At 39.3% G+C, this 12,272-nt stretch overlaps 5 protein-coding genes across 5 annotated transcripts; 2 read left to right on the top strand and 3 right to left on the bottom strand.

The window, feature by feature from the left end:
* Nucleotides 1-238: 238 nt before the first annotated feature.
* Nucleotides 239-2,651, top strand: LOC18021673 (F-box protein PP2-A15). Its single transcript, XM_006403675.2, has 3 exons — nt 239-829; nt 1,010-1,128; nt 1,856-2,651. Exons 1-3 carry the CDS (start codon nt 518-520, stop codon nt 2,325-2,327), a joined length of 903 nt encoding a protein of 300 aa, XP_006403738.1. The 5' UTR covers nt 239-517; the 3' UTR covers nt 2,328-2,651.
* Nucleotides 2,652-3,168: 517 nt separating this feature from the next.
* On the bottom strand, nt 3,169-4,648 carry LOC18021672 (probable carbohydrate esterase At4g34215). Its single transcript, XM_006403674.2, is given in 3 exon segments — nt 3,169-3,307; nt 3,309-3,523; nt 4,017-4,648. Coding segments are annotated over 3 exon segments (927 nt in total). The 5' UTR covers nt 4,623-4,648; the 3' UTR covers nt 3,169-3,201.
* Nucleotides 4,649-5,629: 981 nt separating this feature from the next.
* On the bottom strand, nt 5,630-7,254 carry LOC18021671 (60S ribosomal protein L24-2). Its single transcript, XM_006403673.2, has 5 exons — nt 7,116-7,254; nt 6,549-6,624; nt 6,343-6,444; nt 6,068-6,216; nt 5,630-5,974 (listed from the first exon to the last, which is right to left on the bottom strand). The coding sequence occupies exons 1-5, from the start codon at nt 7,124-7,126 to the stop codon at nt 5,824-5,826; spliced, it is 489 nt and encodes a 162-aa protein (XP_006403736.1). The 5' UTR covers nt 7,127-7,254; the 3' UTR covers nt 5,630-5,823.
* Nucleotides 7,255-7,397: 143 nt separating this feature from the next.
* Nucleotides 7,398-10,120, top strand: LOC18021670 (SRSF protein kinase 1). The gene is made up of 4 exons (XM_006403672.2): nt 7,398-7,803; nt 7,993-8,922; nt 9,300-9,347; nt 9,425-10,120. Exons 1-4 carry the CDS (start codon nt 7,609-7,611, stop codon nt 9,842-9,844), a joined length of 1,593 nt encoding a protein of 530 aa, XP_006403735.1. The 5' UTR covers nt 7,398-7,608; the 3' UTR covers nt 9,845-10,120.
* Nucleotides 10,121-10,326: 206 nt separating this feature from the next.
* Nucleotides 10,327-12,100, bottom strand: LOC18021669 (late embryogenesis abundant protein At3g53040). The gene is made up of 3 exons (XM_006403671.2): nt 11,204-12,100; nt 10,927-11,084; nt 10,327-10,826 (listed from the first exon to the last, which is right to left on the bottom strand). Exons 1-3 carry the CDS (start codon nt 12,002-12,004, stop codon nt 10,523-10,525), a joined length of 1,263 nt encoding a protein of 420 aa, XP_006403734.1. The 5' UTR covers nt 12,005-12,100; the 3' UTR covers nt 10,327-10,522.
* Between the last annotated feature and the right edge of the window lie 172 nt (nt 12,101-12,272).

Genomic DNA, 12,272 nt, shown 5'->3' with positions numbered 1-12,272 from the left:
CATTTTTGTATGTTTTTTTTCATTACGCGGATTTTTGTTGATTGGCAAAAAATCTGCGGAATTGTGTTTAAAAACGCAATTCTACCATTCTGCAGGTTACCAATCAGAGCCCAAATGAACGGACTTTTCACGATTGTTCGGCGCCGCCACGTGGCAACAGTACCTTTCGCTGATCTTAGCTTTCCCACGTCACCGTTTTCCGCTCTTTTTTTATTTTTATTTTTTCTATAATCCCTTTAATACCTTTCCCTCACTATGTCCGTTTCTCGGCTTGTCCAAAGATTTTTCCGAGAAAATCACCAGTGAGATAGAAAGAGAGGCGGAGAGAGCAATACATTTATAGGAATCTTCATAAAGAGTATTGTCTCGCCGCCATGGCTCTTGATCGTCATCGATTATCCTTTCAACGCGTATAAGCGATTGCGTTTTGCGATATACCGTAGGGAGCTGTGTTGTGTTGTGTAGTTGGGTCAACTATTAGGACGAGCAAGGTTTGAATAGAGAGAGAGAGAGAGGTATGGGTTCGTCCTTGTCGAATCTCAACGACGGGACGAATGGTTTGGCTATGGGACCTAGCCTCGGCGATATACCGGAGAGCTGCGTCGCCTCCGTCTTTATGTACCTGACGCCGCCGGAGATTTGCAATCTGGCTGGCCTGAATCGTTCATTTCGCGGCGCGGCTTCGTCGGATTCTGTGTGGGAGAAGAAGCTCCCGCCGAATTACCAGGATCTGCTTGATTTATTGCCGCCGGAGAGGTATCATGGTCTCTCGAAGAAAGATATTTTCGCTCTGCTCTCTCGTCCAATCCCTTTTGACGATGATAACAAGGTATTGTTGGGAGTTCGATTTTTTCCTTTGTGCGCTCTCGATGTATTGGATTTGGGAATTAGGGTTTTGCTCTGGTGGTTTAATTTCGGCTTTTTGAGTTTTGGTTTCGTTTCCATGATTTCTTAGAATTTTCTCTGAAGACAGTTTCAAATTGATGATATGAACTCTGTGTTTTTCCAGGAACTATGGATTGAGAAAGTTACAGGACGGGTTTGTATGGCAATTTCGGCCAGAAGAATGGTTATAACTGGGATTGAAGACCGTAGATATTGGAACTGGATGCCAACGGAAGAATCTAGGTACACAAAAGCTTATTGAATCGCAAATTCGCTATAGAACTTTTGGAAGATCAAACAAGTACATGTCAAGATTATCGCACAATAATTGTTTTGTGATATAATGTCATTTGAGCTAAATTTCATGAGCTGTTGATCCTTGGTATCTCAGTTCTTTCTTTAACAATTAGTTCTTAAGCACATCAATTAAGACTTGAAAAGTTTGTGTTAGGATTATTGTTTGACTCTGCTTTTGAGTTTTAATGAATAGCTAATACAGACAATGGATGTTCTTGCCTAATTACTATGATTGTTGTGCTACTCTAGTGATGATTCTTCTGGTTTTGCGAAATGGTTAGGCTAGTGACATAATCATTTCACCACTCTTAGTTTGCGAGGGGGTGACTCTGCTTTTGAGTCTTGATGAATAGTGGATATAGAGAAATAGGTGTTCTTGCCTACTCTTTATGATTGTGGATTTGAGGTGCTGTTATGTGATGATTCATCTCGACCTATGAAATGGTTAGGCTAGTGACATAAACTAAATCAGTCTGGTGAGCATGTTAATTAACATCAGGTTTTGTGTGAGATGGCCTTACGCATTAAAGCATGAGACAGGTGCTTAGCTTAGCTCGTCATTAAGATTTTACTAATGCTTGATAAAAACAATGCATTTATCAATTTATCTTTCATATTTAATTATGTTTGTGGAACAAAAAGTAAAATCCTTTTTGAATATTCCCTTGAACAGATTCCATGTTGTAGCCTACCTGCAGCAGATTTGGTGGTTCGAAGTTGATGGAACAGTAAGATTCCATCTCCCACCTGGTATATACTCTCTATCCTTCAGAATCCATCTAGGGAGATTCACGAAAAGGCTGGGGAGACGCGTGTGCCACTTCGATCACACTCACGGTTGGGATGTAAAGCCTGTAACATTTTCGCTCTCGACTTCTGATGGTCAAGCAGCATCATGTGAATATTACTTGGAGGATGTTGAGAGAGAAGAAGCACTCGGGCAACACAAGCGCGGTTGCTGGATCGAGTATAGGGTCGGAGAATTCATAGTGACTGGTTCAGAACCAACGACTGAGATCCAATGGTCCATGAAACAGATTGACTGCACGCACTCGAAAGGCGGGCTATGTGTTGATTCGGTCTTCATAAACCCTATTGGTGATTTGAAAGATTACAGAAAGAAGGCTTTTGTGAAACAAGCTTGAAGAACAAAGGTCACACCAACAACCTTTTGATTGTTTGAAGGTAATGATGACTGATGTTAATTTTCTTAGTACTTTTGTCGTCGTTTTTTTTGATATTTCCCGAAATTAGGGTACATCGTGTCGACGACACGGTAAATTTCATTTTATTGTTGTGCATTTCATCGAGTTTTTCTTTTGTTTTATTTTTACTTCATACTCATTTTGTTACATATTTTAGGTGAGAGAACCCTTTTTGTATTCCCATGTTTATAGGTTGGATGACCAAGATTATCTGTATGACTCTATCCAACCAAGATTATATTGAAATTACAAGTATTCTGTGTATGGTTTCTTCTAATTATTTCTCTGGTGTTTTTTTTTGTGGTAAGGCATAGGATTGAATCGAATAATTCAATCGAGCTTATACAATAATCCAAATGCTTGAACAATCCAAAAAGATAAAATAAATTATTTGAAAATACAGATGTATAATACAAAATGAATAATAAGTCAAGATAAAGAGCTACGGAAGCGAAATATGTTTAAGATGTGAATATAATAGTTTTTCATTTTGTGTATAACCTACATTATCCTTTTTTTTTCTCAGACAATAATGCTGTTTACGAGTGGACAAGGTATCTTGTTTTTGAAGCTATGATTCACTTTAAAAATAAAATAGGATATCCTAGATTCTTAGATCCATCAATGATCAATCCATGTATAGATAATTAAATCACATATTTTGTAAATTGGTTCCAGATACTAGTATTTGGATTCTCAAACACTAAACGAGAAAATGATGTCATTTTGAAATAAAGATAAATTTCATTTAAACAAAAAAAGTAATTAAAGTGACCAAAACTTCAAGATTTTCTATAGTAAGTTGAACCAAATATCATGACGAATCTAAAAAAGAAAAAAAAAAATGTACTCCAAAAATGGTAAGGTAGGGTCCAACAATATTATAAGAAAAATAGCGGAAACAGAACAAGGACAGAAAAGCAATAGAGTAGTGGTTGGGCTGAATTGGGAATGGCTATGAAAGCATCAGCCATCATCTGACCGAGCCGCACCTGAGAGGATGTGGTCAGATGCAAACGGTCCGGTTCAAGAGATAGGCCCATTGCGTCAACACAATGCACGTTCTCAAGCTCAGTCTTCAACTGAGCTTTTCTCACTGCGTCAAGATATGGTCCTGCGCCTGTTGCTAGAGCCACCTTTTCTTGTTGTTTAGGTCCAAAACAACAAAATAACAAAAAAAAAAAAAAAACACATTAGACGAATCTATTCTCATTGTCTATTCTGTAGTTTTGGGCAAAGACCCAAAAGTCAAGTTGAAAACAATACAACCTACAGCTGGATTGGTACAATGTTTTACTACAGCCTGGATTAGGACAATGATTTGTGATAAGAAAAATATTTGTGAAATGGATAAAATAACTTCAAAGCCGTCATTTCGCAAATTTTCTCACTTGATGATTCTTTAATTATTTTTTTCTTTTACTTTCCAAATTTTAACTATTCCAATATATTACCAATTAATAAAATAGTGGAATGCCAGTTTATAATGGTCTCTAAACTTACGGACTCGCTAAGTATAAATCGACATTCCACAAAAATATAATACAAGGAAAACCTTATAATTATTTTGATATTTTGCGGGTTAATTACTAAGCAGAGCTGAACTGACATTAGTTTTATGCAACGTACCTGGATAATAGGAAGATTTGGCTGATGTAAATCACTTCGCAGATCATTGAAAAGCTTTACTAGTCTCTTCTTATAAACCGAAGCATCTACCATATCCACCGTATCCGACTCACCCTGATACCACAAAACCGCCCGGTACGAGCCGCCGCCACTAGCCACTGCCGCAGCTTTCGCCCTCCGAATCATCTCCCCGTACAAAAACTTACCCTTTTGCCATTGGCTTAGTTTAGTCCCACCTATAGAACAAGGAACCAAACCCACCTGACCAAACCGGTTAACTACCCGGTTTGCAAATGACATCCCTGGTCCAACACCATTGGTCTTGTTAACGTCAATGTCAACGTGGAGTGGCTCTTTAGCTACTTCCCACTCGAGCTTGGCCGTGAGACGGAGGATCGAAGGGTTTGATCGACATTCCGGCGGAATTACGCCGTCCCACACGGTGGTGTTTGTGGCGGTGTCGTTATAAACTCCGCCTCGACCCGCCATGTTGCTTTGACCGGCCAATATGAAAATGCTGATGTTACTTGGGATGGTTTGGGATTGGATTTGTGGTGGAGATAGAAGAAAAACGACGAGGAAGAAGAAGAACAATATATTGTTCATTGTTTTCGAAGTTTTAGAGATTGAGATCGAGATCCAAATTAGAGTTGAAGTAAGGTGCAAGAGAGAATAATGTTATTATTATTATTATAGTTTTTCTTGTTAAAGTTATTTTTCTTCTTATTTTGTCTCTTCTTCTTATTTACTTAAAGATATTTGTTCCATTTCTACATAAAGAAGGATAACTAGTCCGGCCTTTAGACATTAGCTGGTACCTTTTCATACGCAAACCTGATCTTTTAAAAATTAATATTTCATTAAAGATTTTCTTTATTATTTGAAATCAATTGTGTATTAATTAAAATTAAAAGACACAAAATAATTATGATTTTCATTACTAACTATTATTATATTATTACATAAATTTGGTGTAATACTATTCATTACATAATATTTGATGTCATTTTTAGTGTCTTATCGGAGATTTTTTGCGTGCAAAAACTACACTTTATTTAGTGTTTTAGTGTCCCTTTAAAGATGGCTTAATCATTGATTAATTAATACCATATTATAACGGTAAAATTGTGACATATAAAAATAAAATTGATATCATAACAAAATGACGTAATCCAATGTCAAAATCCATAAAACCGAAATTTCCACAAAAAAAAAATGAAATTTATATTTTTGGAAGCTAAATTGGATTTTTACTTTCTGCAGAGAATAATGATGGATTCCCTTTCTTCACTTCATGCTTCCTTTGTATAGAAGGTTGTTCATGTAGAGTGTAGAACATGGATGAACAACAATCATTAAAGAGATATGTTATGTTATGTACCCGTGAGAAATTCCGAAAGAGTTGATTTACTATTTTTGTTATTGAGCAGCAATAACGATAAACCTTGTTGAAATAAATTGACTTTAGTGATAAAAAAAACTAAAAATCAAGGTATTCTTTTCTCACACAGCAACTTAAACAATGATGCATAGCTCATTCCTTGTGTGAATCGTTCTAATGTACCATAATAGCTCATTATTGGGGATTTGAGAAAAAAGCTTAAAAGTTAATATAACAGAAGAGACGGAGAGAGTTCATAAGCAGCAAAATTCTTAACTCCAAGTTTATAAGAGTAGCAAAAAGTAGAAAACAAAAGCAAATAACAAGGTTTACGTTTTGCAGAATATTCTGAAATCATCATTAACTAATAAAAGTAACCAACGACTAGCAGCAAACACAGAGTAAGAGAGAGATGGCTTTGGCTCTTCAACGTTTGCCACCACCACCTCCCAACTTAGGACCCTTCGCAGCAGCAGCCTTGGGGACCTTTGCCTGAATCTTCTGTTGCTTAGAAGCAAATTCTGCCTTCTTAGCCTTCTTCTCATCTTTGGTCTTCTTGATTCTTTCCTTGATCTCACTGTAGGATCATCACAATTCACTTGAGGCAATCACTCTTTTTGATAATCAAAGAGTTATTCTAATAGAAATCAATGGAAAGAGAAAAACTGACCGCAGATTAGCTTCTCTTGCAGCATCACGAACTTCTGGCTTCTCAGCTCTCTTCTTCTGAATCACTTCCAAGGTAGCACCAACAATGGACCTTGAGTATGGCTTCTTGGTGGCACGTCTTCTCTTCTTCACAGCCTCCTGTGCTGCGTCCTAATAAGAACAGAATTTAAAAAGTTTACTGGTCAGGATAACTCTCATAGTCCAAAGCAGGATCATAGATACTCACAAAACTATTGCAAAATCAGGAACTTTTCAATCCACAACACAATAATTTACCTTCTTGTGCTGCTTTCTGTACATGGCAGTCCATGTAAGCTTGGACGGCTTCAACTTGTTGTGGAAATACCTTTTGCACTTAGAGTTGGCAAACAAGAAAACCTGACGAACCATGGAAACAATACAGACAATTATGAGACTAAGATTACAAAGTTTGCTAATTATAAACATCAGTTTAATAATCCCAATATTGTGAAAAGAGCTACCTGAGAATCAGAACGGATGAATCTGATTCCCCTTCCTGGGTAAATCTTCTGTCCACTGAAACGACAAAGTTCCGTCCTGCATCGCAAAGAAAATCGAAGAATGAGACAAAGCAGCTCGATAAACAAGAAAAATGATCACTGGGATTGATATATCTCAGACTAACATGATAGAAATGAATCGTTTAACACCAAATCAAGACCACTAATAATGGGTCTACAGCTCACGCGAATAAGTTTTATTGCTTTCATAAATCATCACAGAAATAACTAGGAAAATGGATTAAATGGTGGCGAAATGCTACAACGGGGAAAGAGGGTGCTGAACCAGATCGAGTTTCAGCAGAACATAATCTCATCCTCGCATAGAAACCCAGGAGATTACCCAGATTTTGACTACCAAACTATCGAGAAAGTAAAAGACATCACAAAATCGGATTGAAAAAAATAGTATCCCAATTCACTAAATCGATCTTTCTGATATTGAAATCATGAATCATTGCAGTAAGCGATCTCAATTAGGCGAAACAGCAGGCACAAATCAAAATAGAAATGGGGAGATTTGATTACTTGAGAACCATGGCTGCTGATACTGCTGCTCCTCTTCTTCCTCCTCAGGCTGCTCCCGAAACCCTAGACTAGAAACCCTAATTCAATCGATTTCTTTATATAAGAGACGACAACGAGAGTTCACAACACCTTAAAAGCCATTTTCGTGTATATATACTTAATTTCGTTAGCCCACACTTTATAGCCCATTTGACAAGCCCATAATTTTGTTATCCGATACATAATTAGTAATGACGTCAGCATCTGCTCAATCATTTTTTCGCATTAGCCGCCGGTAGAGGGAACTTTGTCGCTGGAGCTCAAAAAACGGCGACGTATCGTAAAGGTAGATGAAAGTTTGAAGAAGCAGCTATGCTCTGCACAAGCTTCCAGAAAGAAGAAAATAAAATCTAGAGAGAGAGAGATCCAAAATATCGGATTCAATCGTCGTCGGATTTTCCTAGAGTAGAGATAGAGATAGTTTTTGTCTCCCATTGCGTCTGGATCGGTGAATATGGAGGTGGATAAGCGAAGCAGCGACGGTGGTGAATACACGTCGGAGGACGAAGGGACGGAGGATTACCGGCGCGGCGGTTACCACGCCGTGAGGATCGGAGACTCCTTCAAGAACGGTCGGTACGTTGTTCAGAGCAAACTCGGCTGGGGCCATTTCTCCACTGTCTGGCTCTCCTGGGACACTCAATCTTCTGTAAGTTAAGAGGTTCTTGTTCATCTAGTGAACAAAAGGAAATTTTTGTTATGTATTCTTCTTATTTGGTTTGTTTGGTGTCTTTGAAGATGTTTGGACTGCTATATGAAATCCTCTGGATGTTAATTTGGTTGCTTTGATTGTTTGTGTGATTTCTTACTCTTTATCGGATTTTCGTCGAATGCACAGAGATATGTGGCTTTGAAGGTTCAAAAGAGTGCTCAGCACTATACTGAAGCTGCCATGGATGAGATCACCATACTGCAACAGATTGCAGAGGGAGATACTGATGATACCAAATGTGTTGTGAAGCTTTTGGATCATTTCAAACACTCAGGTCCGAATGGGCAGCATGTATGTATGGTTTTTGAGTACTTGGGAGATAATCTGTTAACCCTCATAAAGTATTCTGACTATCGTGGCTTGCCTATTGCCATGGTTAAGGAGATTTGTTATCACATGTTGGTTGGATTAGACTACTTGCATAAACAGCTCTCCATCATACATACTGATCTGAAGCCTGAAAACGTCTTGTTACCGTCAACGATTGATCCATCGAAAGATCCCAGGAAGTCTGGAGCTCCTCTTGTTCTCCCCACTGATAAGGATAAGACAGTTGACTCCAATGGAGATTTTGTCAGGAGTCAAAAGAAAGACGTACATCGAAAGGTAAAGCTTTCGGCTCAGGGAAGTGCAGAGAAGAAGAGCATTGTTGATTCTGACAAAGTTCACGGAGTGGGATCATCCATTAATGGAAAACTGAGTGTTGCAGAGAAATCGATTGAAGAAGACTGTCCTTCTACTTCTGCCACTAATGGATTAGATGGCTGCGAGAAAGTAAAGCAAGGCGGTAAGAAAGGGAGTCGAACGAGTAGAAGGCACCTTGTGGCATCTGTTGACCTCAAGTGTAAACTTGTTGACTTTGGTAATGCGTGTTGGACATACAAACAGTTCACCAGCGACATTCAAACGAGACAGTATAGGTGTCCTGAAGTAATCCTTGGATCTAAATATTCGACATCGGCAGATCTCTGGTCCTTTGCGTGCATATGTTTTGAGCTTGCCACTGGAGATGTACTTTTCGATCCCCATAGTGGAGACAATTATGATAGAGATGAGGTATGCCTAAGTTTCTGCCGTCTTTTTGCTGCATGGTATCGACATATTTTAGCGTTCTCTTCTCGTGTTTGGTGGAAATGAGCGTTCAGTTCTTTTCACTTTATTTTCTGTTACTTTGGGGAATCTAACTGATAGGCACTATAATTGGGAGCCTTTGGTCTTTTAGGGAGATTAGAGACTCGAAAACAAACCCTAAACTATTTTGGTTTTCTTCCACTTTCCTTTTGGTTATCTCAGATATTGTTTGTTGTTGTTTCTCTTTCATTGGGAGATAAATAGTGCATTTGGCTTTCTGAGTCTATCACATTTATGTAGCAGTGGGCTGTTGCTTTTAACATTTATGTAGCGAAGCTAATTCGGTATTTTCTGGCTAACAGGACCACTTGGCTTTGATGATGGAGCTTCTCGGAATGATGCCACGCAAGGTATTAGAGTCATTAGCAGGCTGTTAAACTACTAAGGCCTCCTAAATTTCAACTCTTACTCTGTTGTGTGTTTGCAGATAGCTTTAGGAGGCCGCTACTCCAGAGATTTCTTCAATAGGCATGGTGATCTTCGACACATCAGAAGACTGCGTTTCTGGCCCATGAACAAAGTCCTTACCGAGAAGTACGAGTTCAGTGAGCAAGATGCAAATGACTTGAGTGATTTTCTTGTTTCGATTCTTGATTTCGTCCCGGAGAAACGACCAACTGCGTCTCAGTGTCTTTTACATCCCTGGATCAACTCTGGTCCTCGTTCTCTAGAACCTTCACTCTCACCTCAAGACCAAAAACCCGAAGCCAAGCTTGATACAGAGAGAAAGAAGAGAGAGAACGAGGAGCAAGAAGCTGTCGAGGCTAAAATGGAGAACGTCGCCATATCATCCTCAGAATCCAAACCAGGTACGAGCCAAAGCTCCTCTCTTAAGCAAGCAATTTGACTTACTGAGAGATTTGCCTGTTTAGTTCTGTTCCGTGATTGAGCGAGGGCAAATTGTGATTTTTAAAAATCGCGTCCTGTGCCAATGAGAACTTGAAGCCAGAACCATCCCAAGCTGTTTAATAGAAAGACAAAAACTTGAGCTCTCGAAAATTTCGTATCTGCAGAGTGATATACTGTTTGTTGTACTTTCACGATTCCAAGTACCATTATTCACATTTAACATATATTTTGATTGGATATATATACATCTACTACAATTCTGATGCCGAGAAAACTCAGTAGCTAATAATGTTGATTACGGTTGTACAATTCCGGTTTTCGAAAGCAACCTTTGTTTTTCATCCAATTTATCAGGATTTAAAATAAGTACATGTTTAAGGCAAATACAAGCAAGAAATTCTGTCATTGTAAACTGTTCTTTTACTTAACGATGAAACTCAAATGCATCATCAGCCATACAACAGAATCGGATAATCTGTCCTACTGATTTCACCATCTGAGAAACAAAACAACTGTAGACCTTAAAAGCGCAAAACAGAGGATATATATATATATATATATATATTTTTTATTACAAATCAAGATTGAAAAAGCCTTATGACAAAAGAAAAAGAAACTTCTAATCTTTCGTTATACAAAAGCCAAAAGCCTAAAAAAACGCAGTGTTTTTATTACATTACAGCTTGCCTTTCTCTTCCACGGTGACTTTTCCCTTACTTGCCTCTTCATCCATCACTCCAACGTCGTTAAATGTTTGACCAGTCATTTGATCAGACGTTTTCAGCGACGTCGCCACTTGTCCAGGCCTCGTGTCTTTCACGTCAACGGTCACAGTCGTCTTCCCCAAGCCTTGTTCTTCTTCTCCACGCGCCGCCGCGCGAGTCTCATCATCAGACGGCGTCGTACCAGTCAGCTTACTCTTTATCGCTCCCGTCATGTTCCCCAACGCACCCATTATCGTCCCCTTCCCTTCTTCACCTCTACAAAACAAATCACATTTACAATACTCCTTTTCACATTTAACTTCATTATTTGAAATTCCCTATTATCCAACTGTTGCAACTTTGAATTTATTTATACCTCTCGGTGGTGGAATCTTTGATCTCACGTGCTTTTCCGGCGGCAGACTCGGTCTTTTCGTGGCCCGTTTGGCCAGCGTCGTCTTTGAGTTCTTTGCCTTCAAGTCTCATATCTTCCATTTTCCTCCTAGCTTCTTCTCCTGCCTCGTCCATTTTTTCCTATTGATTAAACAACAAACGATTGTAAGTACATAACTGATTAATCACATGACTATATATATATATATATATATATATATATATACTCTTGGATGTAAGCAAAGCTAAGCCAATAATACCTTGGCAGTGTCTTTGGTCTCTACAGCTTTTTGCTTGGTTTCTTCTGTCTTGCCTGACAAGAAACCCATAGCTCTCTTCGCCGTGTCCACTGCACTATCCTTCAGTTCACCGATCTTGCTCACTCCTACGTCTTTCCCTTCTGTCGCCTTCTCCGCCGTATAGTCTTTATATTCTCCCATTTTCTCCGCCGTCTTATCTTTTGCTTCCCTAGCTTTATCCGCTGTGTAATCTGCCGTTTCCTTTGCTTTCTCTGCCGTCGTATCTTTAGCTCCTTTCGCCTTATCCGCCATTTCCTTTGCTTTCTCTGCCGTTGTATCCTTAGCTTCTTTCGCCTTCTCCGCCGTGTAATCTTTATATTCACCCATTTTCTCCGCCGTCTTATCTTTAGCTTCTCTCGCTTTATCCGCCGTGTAATCCGTGGTTTCCTTTGTCTTGTCCGCAGTAGTATCTTTCACTTCTACGGCTTTCTCTGCGGTGGCATCTTTCACTCCCGCCGCCTTCTCCGATGCAACTTCAGCTCCGTTTCTCGTTGACTCGGCCGCATCATGACTCTTTCCGATCACCGCATCTTTAGTTCCTTGCACCGCCTTCATCACGGAGCCTATTAGGCCAGGTCTCTCCGTCGTCTCCTCCTCCATGGATGTAGGATGCTCCGTCGTCGTTGTTGTCTTTTCCGTCAGCTTATACGTCACACCGCCTTCTTTGTTGATGTCTCTCAAGTCATCAGCCGCGAGCCTCGTCGCAGCCTCAGCTCTCTCGGCCTTGGCGGCTCTCTCCGCCTCTCGTTGTCCTGACGCCATGGTTTGTTTTCGTTTCTTCTCTCGTTGGCTTGGATTCCAAGAAAATATTCTGATAGATTCTTGATTTTTCTTTTTTTTTTTGAATTTTTGTTCGTTGTGTTTATTAATGTTTCGAGCTGCTTTGTTGAGTTTATAGCAAGCGTTTTAGTTTTGATGAGATGCCACGTGATAGCATCGCGAAAGCAGTAGCTGCCACGTGTGAATTTAGTGTTTTTCATATTTTTTCCATCGTTACGTATTTGTAACTTGTAAGTATCCCTGTGCGTGA

Source organism: Eutrema salsugineum, unplaced genomic scaffold, assembly GCF_000478725.1.
Source record: "Eutrema salsugineum unplaced genomic scaffold, Eutsalg1_0 scaffold_16, whole genome shotgun sequence".
NCBI lineage: Eukaryota > Viridiplantae > Streptophyta > Magnoliopsida > Brassicales > Brassicaceae > Eutrema > Eutrema salsugineum.
Note: the sequence above shows the minus strand (reverse complement) of the source record. Positions and strands in the feature narration are given on the sequence as shown.